Source organism: Hyalella azteca, unplaced genomic scaffold (assembly GCF_000764305.2).
Source record: "Hyalella azteca isolate HAZT.00-mixed unplaced genomic scaffold, Hazt_2.0.2 contig3902, whole genome shotgun sequence".
Taxonomy (NCBI): domain Eukaryota; kingdom Metazoa; phylum Arthropoda; class Malacostraca; order Amphipoda; family Hyalellidae; genus Hyalella; species Hyalella azteca.
The window spans coordinates 225,845-239,179 of NW_025934131.1; the positions used below are offsets into that span (position 1 = coordinate 225,845).

Consider the following 13,335-nt stretch of genomic DNA (forward strand, 5'->3'; position numbering starts at 1 on the left):
ACATTGTAAGAGTGGTTGACCTGAGTCTCAGTGTTTTTCTGCCTGTGTCTCTCCTGCCATTTCTTGCAAAAATTTGCTCTTTCTAAAGGGGTAGCATCCTTCTTAACAAAGACTGAATTAAACTCTGGGAGTTCACTTAGTTTTCTTGCAGCCTTAAGCACATTTCCAACCAAGGCTGTATCCTGCACAGTCACCAGCAGCAGTCTACAGGTGGTAGTGTCTTTCGATTGCAGCCTCTTGCTTGCCGTTATATTCTCAATGACATTAAGTGCCTTGGCACAGCAATTAGTAATAAATTCAGCATCCAAAGCATTGCTTTCAGGATTGTTAAACCAAACAAGGTTAAGTCATCTTCTCTCTCAATCCAGCAGTTCACTAGTGCTCTTGCTAGTGAGATCAGAGATGATCTCTTTGTGGCCTCTACCTTCTCTGTTATTGCTATTTTCTGTTTTGTGCAGATGAGCTTTCATTTCCTCCAGCTCGTTTTGTAATAAGTAATTCGCTAGTATGCAACAAGCACAATTCTGTTTGTGGTTCTCCATTTTGACTTTCTTTCTCAACTCTTGCTTGTTGGTTTCTTCCATTTTGGCCTTAAAGACAGAAAACATAGAAGAACATTCTCTTACACCATCTTTGTGCTTTTTACAGTGCTAAGTGCTGGTTGTTGGCAGTCTGTCTTGCTCATTAGCGAGCAGTCTGTCTTGCTCAACTTTGCATAATTGTTGCAGATGAAATCCCCACAACGATCACAGGCTGCTGTAGCATCATTGACGTTAGGCAAAACCAGCTTGCAAAATTTACAAATTTCCCTTGCTCATTCTGCAATTTGGTCTTCACATTCAGTTTAACAGGACTGGAGGCCTTTTCAATTACCTAATCTTTTTCCTCTCTGACCAGCCATCTTGAAATGCAAGAGCTAAATAAATACAAGTTAAAAACCAAAAATTAAGTTGAGTAAAAATTGTACAAATTACCAAAGTGCTGTAAAAAATTCTGTTACAGTTGTGAGAGTAAGCAGCTTTCAGAGAGCGGCAATCTCAGCAGCTTGGGTGTTCAGGGAAGGGGTAGGCTTGGACAAGAAAACAAAGGCTGTATTGTCTTGACTGCCGCGTGGGCGAGGCAGTCACATATTATTCTCACAAGCAAGCGTTCCTCACGGACTCTTAAAAGTCCGCATTATTTAAAATGAAAATACTTTTACTATAGGCTTGTTCTTTCTATTCACACTCTCTTTTATTGTATGTTGACTTTTTCTGCATCACTAGCTGTTCCATCAAAAATATTGCATTTCAATGATCTTTTATATAATTTTTGCAGGTGCCTTCTTAATAACACCTTTGTCTTACTCCAGTGGTTTCTTTGGGAGTTATTCCAGCTGTTTCATTGGGATTTGGTAATCATGAAGTTTCAATTTTGTTGGGGAACTGATTGCCCAGACTGGCTACTTGCTGAGATAGCAGCTCTTTCTACATTAACATCTACCAAACTACAACTTCTTGTTGCTCACGTTGCTGATACAATATTGGGAGAGCCACTAGATCCTGAAAAAGTAGTTAAATATACTGGTCAAGACAACACCAATGCTTCATCTCTTGCTGCTGATGCCCGAGTGGGAGGAATAAGGTGAGATGATTGCTTGCACTTGATGTAACAGTATAATTCAGCATTCACTGATAAATTGAAAATTATCTCTACTGCTTAGTGCTTCCTCACTTAATTTTACTTTGTGAATTTTGAAATATTTCTAAAAAAATTTTCCTGGTTAGACATGATGAACTTTTGCTTTCTTAATTCCAGGTACATCTTGCTTAGTGCTGTTGGGGCTGAAGTTTCCTGTCCTGTGCTGGATGCAGAGCTTCAGCAGCTTGGTCTCTCTGTTGAGCATGCAGCTGCTTTCATCAAAGTTTATGAGGAGAAGCAAGCCACCATCTTAACAAAACTGAGATTGAGAGAGCGCATCAATTGCTGTAGTCGAAATTTCAGGTCTGGACTTGTTTATTTATAGCACAGCAAAACAATATTCGTGCATACAATAATTTTTTCTGTTTCAAATTAACTGAAAAGAGTCAATCTTTGAGAGCAATTTTGGACTGGTTTAATTTTTTTTATGTTTCCTGTAGAACATTATTCTGGCATGCCAGAATAATGCTAGACCAGCTAAAGATATCAAATATTTCTTAATTTTCTTATGATAAAGTTGGCATCCTCCTTGTTTGTGCTTGAGTATGATGTTGGCTTTTATTCCTACCTTCATAATTGTATTAATCAGGAAACTGGATGTGTATAGTTCTGCAAGCACTGTTGTTGCTTTGAACTTTTCTGGAATTTTGTAAACATTTCTGGGCCACTATAAACTATGTAGGCTGTTCCTAGATGAGAAAGATTTGAGCTCTCCATGGATGCTTTTTCTTGTCAGAATTAAGTCTAGAATCGAGAGCATGATAGCTTGTTTTTTTTCTTGTAACGGTATCACTTGAAGAACAGATAAATTGATGGATCCAATCTGTTTGTGAAAATACATTTAGATTACAAATCAAAATGTATTAAAGAATCCATTTTCTACAAAATTTATGTTATGTTCAGCAACATTCTAAAATATCAGATAGAGATGCCAAATTTTAGGTATGTCATGAAGCTAGGGATTTCTTATGTGTAATATATTTATTGTTCAAAGATGCAACAGAATCTTTTCCATATGGTTATTGGCAAGCAATTTTTTTTTGGTTAGGACTTGTCAGGTTTGATTAATTTTAAGATTGATGACATAAGTAATTGCTACCTGCAGATCATCAGTAACTGTGAAGGGTGTGGAAGTTGCTGGTGAAATAGAGCCCATAGCTGTGCTGTCATTCCAAGCAGCTGATGACGTTGCTACAGTGCATCTGAACACAGGACCTCGCACCAGGACCACAGTGCACCTCACCACTGTAGATGTACATGTCTTGATACAGCAGCTTAATGAGGCTCGCAGGATCATGAAATCCTTACAATCTTGATCTGATTATCACACATTTTGATTACAATAGATACTAAAATTATCGCTCAAATATTTATACAATATTTCCTTAAGTAAATTTATCTCAACTACAATTTTAAAATGTTCTCATCTTGCAATAGTTTTTTGAGTTTGTTAATGAATATTATTAAAAAAATTCCTGTCATAACTTTGATTGATACTCAATTTACTCAAGAATTTATTTGCCAGTATTAGAAACAAATATATACATGTATCCTGAATATTATTGTATCCCTGTTTTTTAATTATATGCATATTAATCCTTCTTCCATATATAGCAAAGTTTAAATGAAAAATTTCAAATAAATGACTAAATAAAATTTTTAGTTGTAATTTAATTATGATGATTGCAAATTATGATTGTTGCATGAAATCCTGACTTGGTTAAGTTTGTTTCTCGTAGTTGTTATTGGAGCTTCATGTCTTCCATTAACATTGTGCTTAAATTGTAATGATAAATTTATATCTTGTAGAATTACTGATGAGTACTATTCATTTATGTTTCATCTCGGTAAATTACCCATGATTTTATGAATAGCATATGTATGTTGAATCGCATTTTTATTTAAAAAAACATTGTTTAATGGCTGTGATAAAAGTTATGTGCATTGAAAGCCTACTGGTATGGAAGTACTCGATGCTGTACTAACACACTTATTTTTCCATATTCTTTATTTCCCTCTGGGTTCCTGAGCGCACAAACATTCTTCTCCTACTTGTCGCCATAGTTGTACGTTGTGCTAATGTGTATGTATGGATACGTATTGTTAATATATGTATTCCTTTTTATTGCATTCCATGAAATTATTATCTGACAGCATTATTGTGTGTTATCATGCAGGTCCTGTTATTTGAGTGAAATTAATGCTGTTATAAGTATAAATATATATGTTTGAATAAAGACTTTTAAAACGAAGGAACTTCATTCCCAAATGAACGCGCGTATCGATATTCTCTACTGAAGAACGGATCATCTTACTAGATAAAAGAGAACGTAATTTATTTCTACGTATGATTTATATTAAAGCTTGCCATGCATTAGGCTTGGCGATATCTTCAATTCATCTGATAACTGCAGGAAACTTAGCCGCTATTCAGGCAGAAAACGATTAGGGAAGAATTCTATATCATAGCAAGCAGTAATATGATGAATTTTACGGTATAATTACATTATTAATAATAGTTGCAGCTTTATTAGGCCGTAGGCTGTCGCCGATGCTTCTTGATATCGCTGAACATTCACAGCTTGTTGCGGTCTCTAACTGTTAACTCAATGCTCAAATTCTGCTTTGCCCAACCGCCCAGTCTCCTTGCTCATTCGGACCAGAAATTGGCGCACAGAGCTTTCTCTTCGTCCAATTTCGGTGTTCTAAACTGTAAGCAATGGGCCACTCTGCCCATAAAAGGAATGGGCAAACCCACTTGAGCTCTATGATGAATTTCATATTGGTTAAAACTTGTCATGGACGTTTCTCACATCGATGTATCACGATCAAATGCATTGAACTGGCAGCGTGCCTAGTTATTTCCTTAAATCGAATCCGTATTCGCTATGGGTAGGATAAAAATTTCCCACGTTACAATCAACCTCCAGAAGAAAGTTAACCATAAATATAATTTGTTTGTCTGTGGTGACGTTCGAATGATGTGCACTCATGATCTCGAATCAACATTTCCCTATCAACATCACTACTACCGTAAAGATGCCTGCTACTACCGTTTGCAAGGTAATGGAATCTGTTGTGAGAGATTGATTGATCGCTCACTTGACTGTTAATAATCTCCTATCAGACTGTCAACATGGCTTTATTGCCGGTAGATTCTGCACCACTAACCTCTTGTCTACTTTGAATGAATGGACCCGCCTGCTGGACGAAAAGGAGCCAGTAGATGCAGTGTACCTCGATTTTGCCAAGGCATTTGACAGTGTCCCACAGGAGCGGCTGTTGCGTAAATCGAAGTCTTTGGGAATTGAGAGTAATGCACTCAAATGGATCAGAGTTTTTCTAGTAGGGAGACGACAACGTATCAGTATTAATGGGACCGTATCAAACAGGGCTTCAGTGCGCAGCGGCGTGCCACAAGGAAGCGTTCTCGGGCCTGTTTTATTCGTTGCGTTTAAAACGATCTGCTTGAAGCTGTGTCAAGCGTGTGCTCGATGTATGCTGACGGCACAAAAGTTTATAATACAGTGAAAAATGCGTTCCAAAAAAATGACAGTTGCAAGGTGATCTTGACAGGCTAGTGGACTGGGCTGAAAAGTGGCAGCTGCGTTTTAATGCTGACAAATGTAAAGTAATCCACCTCGGCAGGAATAATGAACAGCAAGATTACAGTATGAGGAGACATGATTGCATCGACAGAGTGATGATGTCTACATTATTACTCTGTCGATGCAATCATGTCGACAATGGAAAAAGACTTGGGAGTTAATGTCGATAATGAGTTGAAATTTTCTAAGCATATTGAAGCTCAAGTTAATAATGCCAATAAACGACTTATGCAGAAGCGATTAAGATGTTGTTTATCGCTGTCGTACGCCCGAACCCAGAGTTTGGAAATGCCGTGGGGTCACCAAAAATAGAAAAGGACAAAAATTTAATAGAGAGTGTTCAAAGACGTGCAACAAGGATAATTCCGGGATTAAAAGGCAAGCCTTATGAAGAAAGATTAAAGATTATGAAGCTTCCAAGCCTCTGTTATCGACGTTTGCGTGGTGACCTCATTGAAGTATACAAGTATACCCACGGTTTATACAAGGTCCCAGAATGAGTCCTGGAATCTGAAACAAGAACCAACATCAGTGACCACGGCTATAAACTAAAAAAACTGCGTTGTAACACATCCATGCGACAACATTTCTTCTCGCTTCGAGTCACCGACATGGTGAGCCTCCGTGACAGCATCGTTGACGCTCCGAGTATGGACGCCTTCGAGAACAGACTAGACGAAGCTATGCAGGAACATATGGGCAGTCTAGAAATGCCTAGCACCTTACAGACCTGGCAATAAGTCCAGCAGCTATCTCAAACAATCGTCAATTATGGAAAGATCGGGTTCAGAAGGCCGGATCCTTTGTGGAATCAAGTCACGAAAAGTAAGAGAATCGGCAACAGGCCATGGGCCAATTTCTTCAGTGTCGACAATTTATTATATTATTTTCTTAAGCTTCTGCCTTGAGGATACATTCAATTATGAAGAATGTGAATGAAATTAGTCGTGTATTGTAGGTTTGTAGCGAATTCTTCAAAGCCTTTAATTGAACCTTCAAGATAGATGGAAAGCAACTTAAATTGATGCATGCACAGTAAAATGACCGCTTCTTAATAAATTTCGAAAATTCTGCAATATTAGTCTGTGTTCGTGTGTATATATTTTCCTAATATATAGTTGTAATACGATGCCAGTACTGGAGTTAATTTTGATACCCATCCGTCAATGGCGTATTAGCTTGTTCTAGGCGGCTTCAGCCTCTCTTAAATATTACTAGTACGTATCCTAATATTTCTGTTTATTAATATTTTTTTTCAAACAAAATGCCGACAAATTCAATACAATGAGGCCTGTATAGAAGGTCAAATAAACAATCATACAACCAATCATTATTAACTTGAATATGTTCATAAATCTTTCTATTTTCGAAACTTGAGGACCCTAAACGATCAGTCGGCTTGATTAAGGGGACCTTATCGGTCAAATATCTATTTTCTATATTTATGGAAGGATCGTCTCCAAACTTGGTACACATATGTAATTCTAAGAATTCTAAGATTATGTCTTATGACTAAGAATTCTATTTCTATGTAACAGAATTCTAAGACTATTTTGTTCATGTGAAATTTTTGAAAAAGTGAAAGAAAACGTGAAATTCATAGAAAACGGCCAAAAAGGGGGGTACGCAAAAAAAGTTTTAACTGTTGCAAATCACATGCTACAACATCGAGACACGTATCATTCGATGCGTAAAGACCATATCTAGCGATTCTCGTTCCACTTTTCAATTTTTTTCTTGGTTCTCTTTTTATGACGATTTTTGGGAAAAAAATCGAATTTTTCAAAATATACCCATATTTCCCCCCCTTTTTTCAAAATATTTTCAAAACTATAACGAAATCGAAAAAAGTAGCCCGACAATCTCTAGATATTTTAATTTCGAATCGAATGGTGTATCTCTCATTGCTGTAGCTTTAAAACTCTAGGAGTTATAAAGTTTTCCGTGACAATAAGTGTGAATGTATAGTACAGCCCGACAAAGTCGCGGCATCATCCGCATAGGCACTAAATGTAGCAAGGATCCGAAACTAAACGTTACTGGAGCTCAATTCCACTCAAGTATGGTGGGAGCGACTGCTAGCACACCTCCCCGTATGCTGTCTACTAGGTAACTGAGGTGCACTTCGTAAGTTCGTGTTCGTGTAGACGCTGTATTTCAAGTGTTTGGTAGCTAATTACTTCCATAGGGAATTATTTAAAAGCCCCCACCTTACCTTCCTTTTCGGATCTGTAGTGAAGATATAAATCAACGTACAGAAATGATTTTGGTACCGTTGAATGCGTCAGAAAAGCAGCTTTAAGATGAGTATAGTAACTGGAGAATGTCATAATTGGCCGCTTTACGTCAGACGATTTACTTTGTAGTGAACGGCCGTGTAATTACTCCCTTGACTTTACTGAGGGGGCCGGACACCCGTCCCCTTTTTGGGATCTGTTATGAATGCAAAAATCAACGTACAGAGATGGTTTTGGTACCGTTGGATAGGTCAGAATGTCAGCTTTAAGATGAGACTAAAAACCCGGAAAAGACAAAATCCAAAATTTTGCCGTGTAAGGTCTCCTTAAACGATCAAGCCAATTGATTGACGAGCACCTCAATAATTCTCAAACAGACCTGCAATCTTTTGATCAAAACCTTCTTCTCATCAGAAATATGAACAATGCGCACTTGTTCGTTAACTATAGTGGATATTTTGGAGCTGAGTAATGGTTCCGATTACGGATTTGGCCTTCCTTTTCCTAAGAACACTCGTATCTTTCTATCATTCAATTCTATCAACCAAACTTCCTATCTATTACCATCAAGTCCCACCTGAAGCGTCAAACGTTTAAATTGCGTAATCGATTGACTCAAGCTTTGGTCAAAATAATTGACCGTCTACGGCCTCCTTGATATTAAACGAACCGTTGTTAAAATAATCCCCTGAGAAATTATTGACTGGATTTATGATTACAAGCCTAGTGAAGAAAAATTTGACAATATAGTGGCATGAGCGTTGAAGATTAGGCCATGTTTGGCCCGTGCCGATTCTGGACAAAGCAAAATTGAAACAGCAGCGGGATTCGGACCCTAGACTAACTGCTCCAACTTTGGTGATAGGCTACCCCGAGCTTCCATAGATTTTCACAATAAAAAAAGATTACCCGTCTGTTTAGAGCGATCAATATTGCGATGCTAGTGGTTGGCATACAATTATCCATTAACGAATAAAATCTTGATGCTACTGGTGGGAAAACGCTTACCCATTTCTTTAGAGCGATCAATATATTAATGTCATTGTCAGGGAAAAAGGTTGAAATGTATTGGGAACGCAGTTCAAGTGACTCGCTTCTCGGTTGTTTGAATGCACCAGGTGCTGCGCGTGGTGGCGGCATTCATAAGCAACAGCTAAAAGCCTCCCACCCCCATAAAAGTTCACAACGGTTATGTGAAATAGGAAATCTACCTATCTGTCAGATCACTTTGGATCAGTGATTTCTCATCGGTATAGATCGGTTTGGAGAACCTAGATTGATATGTCATTTACGATGAATATTATTCGAAATAAAAGGCATTGTCAAGTATGTGTATAATAAAGAATATTTTTGGTATATACGAAGATTTTGTCTCGCACGGATCGTATGTTCATAAATGATTCGTGGTAGTCATTGCGCATTACATTCCTTAAATTTTGGCAGTTATCGCACGCATTACTGTGATCATAATTTTAGGGTCGAATCTAAATAGTCAAGCTTAGTTAAAAATTTAAATGAAGATTGATTGAACTACGTTTTCGTGTTTCCACAAAAATTTCACAAACAATTGCTAACAAATACGTTATTTCATTGGCAGTGTCCGAAAGTTGCAATTCGTTTTAATTGAAAACTAATCAATGTAAAAATCTTTGTTAATTTCTATCGCAGCGTATCAATAATAACTACTCACATTCCAAAATTCAAGCAAATCCGTTCAGCAGTATTGGAGGACTTATGAGTGGTTTAGTTGCGGGCGTAGTTAGGTTTTGCGTACGAGTTCGCAAGCGAGTCCGGAGAAGTGTCGACTCAGTAGTGACAGCTTTGTCTCGTGGGCATCCACATAGTGGTCACTCATAGATCCATTGTTGAAGTAGTAGTTCAACCATGATTAAAGTTCATACAGATGAAGCTAAATTTGATATAAAAATCTCCTAAAGTGATTTATTGTTGGTGATTCTATCCAGCCGGCACTTGGAGAAAACTTTACCCATGTCAACAAAATATTCTGGATGCCTTGACATAGAAATAATTATTTACTCACAATTAAAACGGCAAATTGAAGATTTGGATTAACAATTTGAGATAATTATTGTTGAACGCTTGAACCTACTTTGAAAGCTAAATTTGACAGGCGATCATCACGGGAGATTTAATTTTCATAAATTTCAAGTTCTTCAATCGATCAGAGTGCGGGGTTGAAATAAACCTGCCCATCACCGACGAGAAACCAGAATTTTTAAGCAACGAGACGTTGTCGTTGTCGATGCCGTCAGAATCGATTAACGCTAACATGTCCAGTCGTGCTTGACAATGTTTGTCTTGAATCATTCAGCTTTTCTGATTCATTTTTATGTTGAATAAAGGCATTTGTACTGATGGAAGCAAAAATAAAATAATTCTGTCTGCTTCTAAACCTATAAACAGCTTTTTTCGTCCTTACTGACACTCCAACTGTTATAAAGGATATACAACTCCAATCAGTGAAGCTCGATTGATGAGAGTCGTAAGAAAGATTACGTAGAATTAAATTGATGTAATTGGGAATTTCCTGGTATGTATGAGGACTAATTATGCTAAGTATTGTCCAAGTTTCCTTCTGTAATGGATCCCAAGCCCTCAATTCCATTCGGTGCTCAGACAACATTTCCAGGCATGCCAACATTACAGCAATCAAAGTTATCTCATCTGAGAGCTTACAGCAATTAAAATCTTCGTAAATTGTCTTCATCTTCTTCAAATTGAAGAGAGTTGCTGTTCCTGGAGATGTCGTTTGCACCAAATTTGTTATTTCGATGTAATAACCCAAATGAAATCGTTTTACTAGTCCAATAAATCTGGAAATTTTTTATCTGATTAGACTCCTTGACGAGCATTGCGAAATTACAAGCAACGTTTAATTGGTAATTAGTAAAATTCATTATGTCATATGAATAAGCAACGTGTGAAAAAAATTATTAATTATCTTTCTTAAAATAATATTATATTTAATAGGGTTAAGAATGAATATCAGATGACTTCTAATAATTTTTTTTTTCATATATATAAATTAATATCAAATTCATTTCGTAGTATTTGTCCACAATTCGAGACCACGCTACTATTGTTGCGCGGTCTCATTACATTCATTTCTTGAATGACTTCATTCTAATTATTCATTGTGGTGCGCCCAAGGATACATATTAATTGAAGGCCGTTTTAATTACTTCACACACAACCCTTCTAACACGTTAACATATTTCATTGCGCTTGATATAGAATAAAGCAAGCTTGTAAAGCTACTAACGTTGTTCCTAATCTAAAGATAATTTAAATCCTGTTTCAAGAATCACGTCGTTATATATAACCTTTATTAAATTTAATTTTATTCAATCCAGTTTTCAGTTTATTTCTCCTATTAGGGAAGTACGTCAATGTTCCCCATTTAATTCTTCCATAAAGGAAGCAAATTATATTTCCCAATTCAATTTTACCATTACAAAAACCCGTCCTTAACTGTTCTTAATTTTATTCCTCATTTAAAAAAACGCCATATTTTTCCAATTTATTTCTTCTATTACAGAACACGTGAATGTTTTTAATTATATTCTTCCATTAAAGCAGGATGTCATACTTCTTAATTTAATTTTATCATTACATTATCTCTTCATTGTTCGTAATTTTATTCTTTCATTAAGAAGAAACATTATAGTTTTGAATTTTTTCTTGCATTAAGAAGTTCTCATATATTTTCATGTATATTCTCATATATGTGTAAGTATATTCATATATGTTCAAGTATGTTCTCATATATGTGCAAGTATGTTCTCATATATGTCCAAGTATGTTCTCATATATGTTCAAGTATGTTCTCATATATGTTCAAGTATGTTCTCATACATGTCCAAGTATGTTCTCATATATGTCCAAGTATGTTCTCAACTTCTCATACATGTCCAAGTATGTTCTCATACATGTCTGTCCAAGTATGTTCTCATACATGTTCAAGTATGTTCTCATATATGTCCAAGAATCTGCTCATATATGTTCATATGTCCAGTTCTCCAGTGATGTTTGGAGACCGGCTCCGTCTTGTGAAGCAATTCGATCTTCTTCCAAGGAGCGTCCATGTTTGTCTGGTAAACCGAGTTCTTTTCACTGGATCTCGTTCCAATGCGAATATTTGCCTGCCTATTGTCCTGTTGAAAAATCAACATGTGCTGGCACAACGGAATCGCGGAAGGAGATTTTTTGATGTCGATTGATGAGTTTTGATGTCACAATTTTTTTGAAGGAAATGGCTGTATCGTGCTATTGTTATAATGCTGGTAGAGTTCGGGCCAAAAATCAGCATCATTAAATCATTCAAGGAATATTTAAAACCAAAATAAAATGAATTTGCCTGTGATTCTTTGTATACGAAACAACTCGGAACTGTATTCGAAAAATTCGGAAATCAAATTCGACGTCTCGCCTACTGAGCTGGAATTTAAGGTTTATTAACCACTTCCTTTTACATATTGGGAAACGTCATCAATTATTAAAATGTTTTATTTTAAAATGATGCTGAATAATTGAGGCACTCTTGCCTTACTTAAGATTATAACTTTGCGGTCTTTGCGATTGGGAAGACTCGGAAGAAGACAAACGCACAGCCAAAGAAGTGACGATTTTTCAATTCAATGCGCAAAATTAGGAACAATTGAGCTTCAGAAATTTATTTTTTAAACATATATGTGGCTCGCGTACAGAGTTGACCTATAGATAGTAAGGATGACAGACCAATCCCACTACAAAACCTCTTCATCTTAACATGATGACATTTTCAACTCCTCTTGGATTTACTTGAACAGAAAAACTGAAGCTTGGGTGCCAGTTCTGTGATGCCGGAAGCTCTACACCGCCAATTTGGTAAAGGTACAGAGAATCTAAAGCCAAATTTGTCCGGAAGTTTTAGTTAAAATTTGCCAGCGAGCGAAGGGAGCTTTAACTGTGTAGTTTCTTCAATTCAATTAAATGAGTTTAATTTTATTGAAGTTCAAATGCCTTCAATTGAAATCAAACTCATTTTCGCGGTCCTTTGCTTATTTTCAGTGCAGCAATTAATTCAAGAGAATAAAAAAAAAATGAAGAATCCGGACTACGTCCTCATAAAATTATCTTTGTTCGAAATCTAGGACTCACAGAAATGAGATAGACTTTGTCCGATAAGTGATGCATTTTGTACCCTTGTGTGGGTCATCCTGACTCAGTTTGGTGTCTGCTCGTGCTGTGGCCAAGAAAGTTTGTCCTTATTTGGACAATATCGAACGTTTGAGCCTAGCGTTCTTCACTTTCGACCGCGATTGTTCACTGTTAGAAAAAACGGTGAAAAAACGGTCCACTGGCATTCTAGTGGCCGGTCGCTCCCTGAAAATAAACTGTTTCGCCGTTTTTATCAGATGTTTTACGGATTTCTAGTGTTAAATTAGAATAAAAACGGCGACACGGTGTTTCTTTTCACGTGCCGACCGGCCACCGAAACGCCGGTAATACCGTTAACGGGAATTTTTCTAACAGTGTTGAATTGTAGTTGATAATATCTTTTTTATCGATAATATCTTTTTTATCGATAATATCTTTAATAATAATAGATAATATCTTTTTAATTGCTGTGTAAAACCATTTACAATTCTTCAAATTTATTCATGAATTTAGGCACCGAGATAAATTTCTTGCCTGCATGAATTTTTATTTATTTGGTTCCATGAGCATCAATGTTTGAAGAAATTTGTCCTTAGAATTAATTCTTTAGAAACGACGAAATTATTTTTTTTAATCTTTTTCTATAATGC

General features: G+C 36.6%; 1 protein-coding gene across 1 annotated transcript; it reads left to right on the forward strand.

Moving 5' to 3' along the window:
- The first annotated feature begins 981 nt into the window (after positions 1-981).
- LOC108676870 (COMM domain-containing protein 4) lies at positions 982-3,928 on the forward strand. The gene is made up of 3 exons (XM_018165022.2): positions 982-1,623; positions 1,798-1,983; positions 2,786-3,928. Exons 1-3 carry the CDS (start codon positions 1,241-1,243, stop codon positions 2,994-2,996), a joined length of 780 nt encoding a protein of 259 aa, XP_018020511.1. The 5' UTR covers positions 982-1,240; the 3' UTR covers positions 2,997-3,928.
- Positions 3,929-13,335: the final 9,407 nt, after the last annotated feature.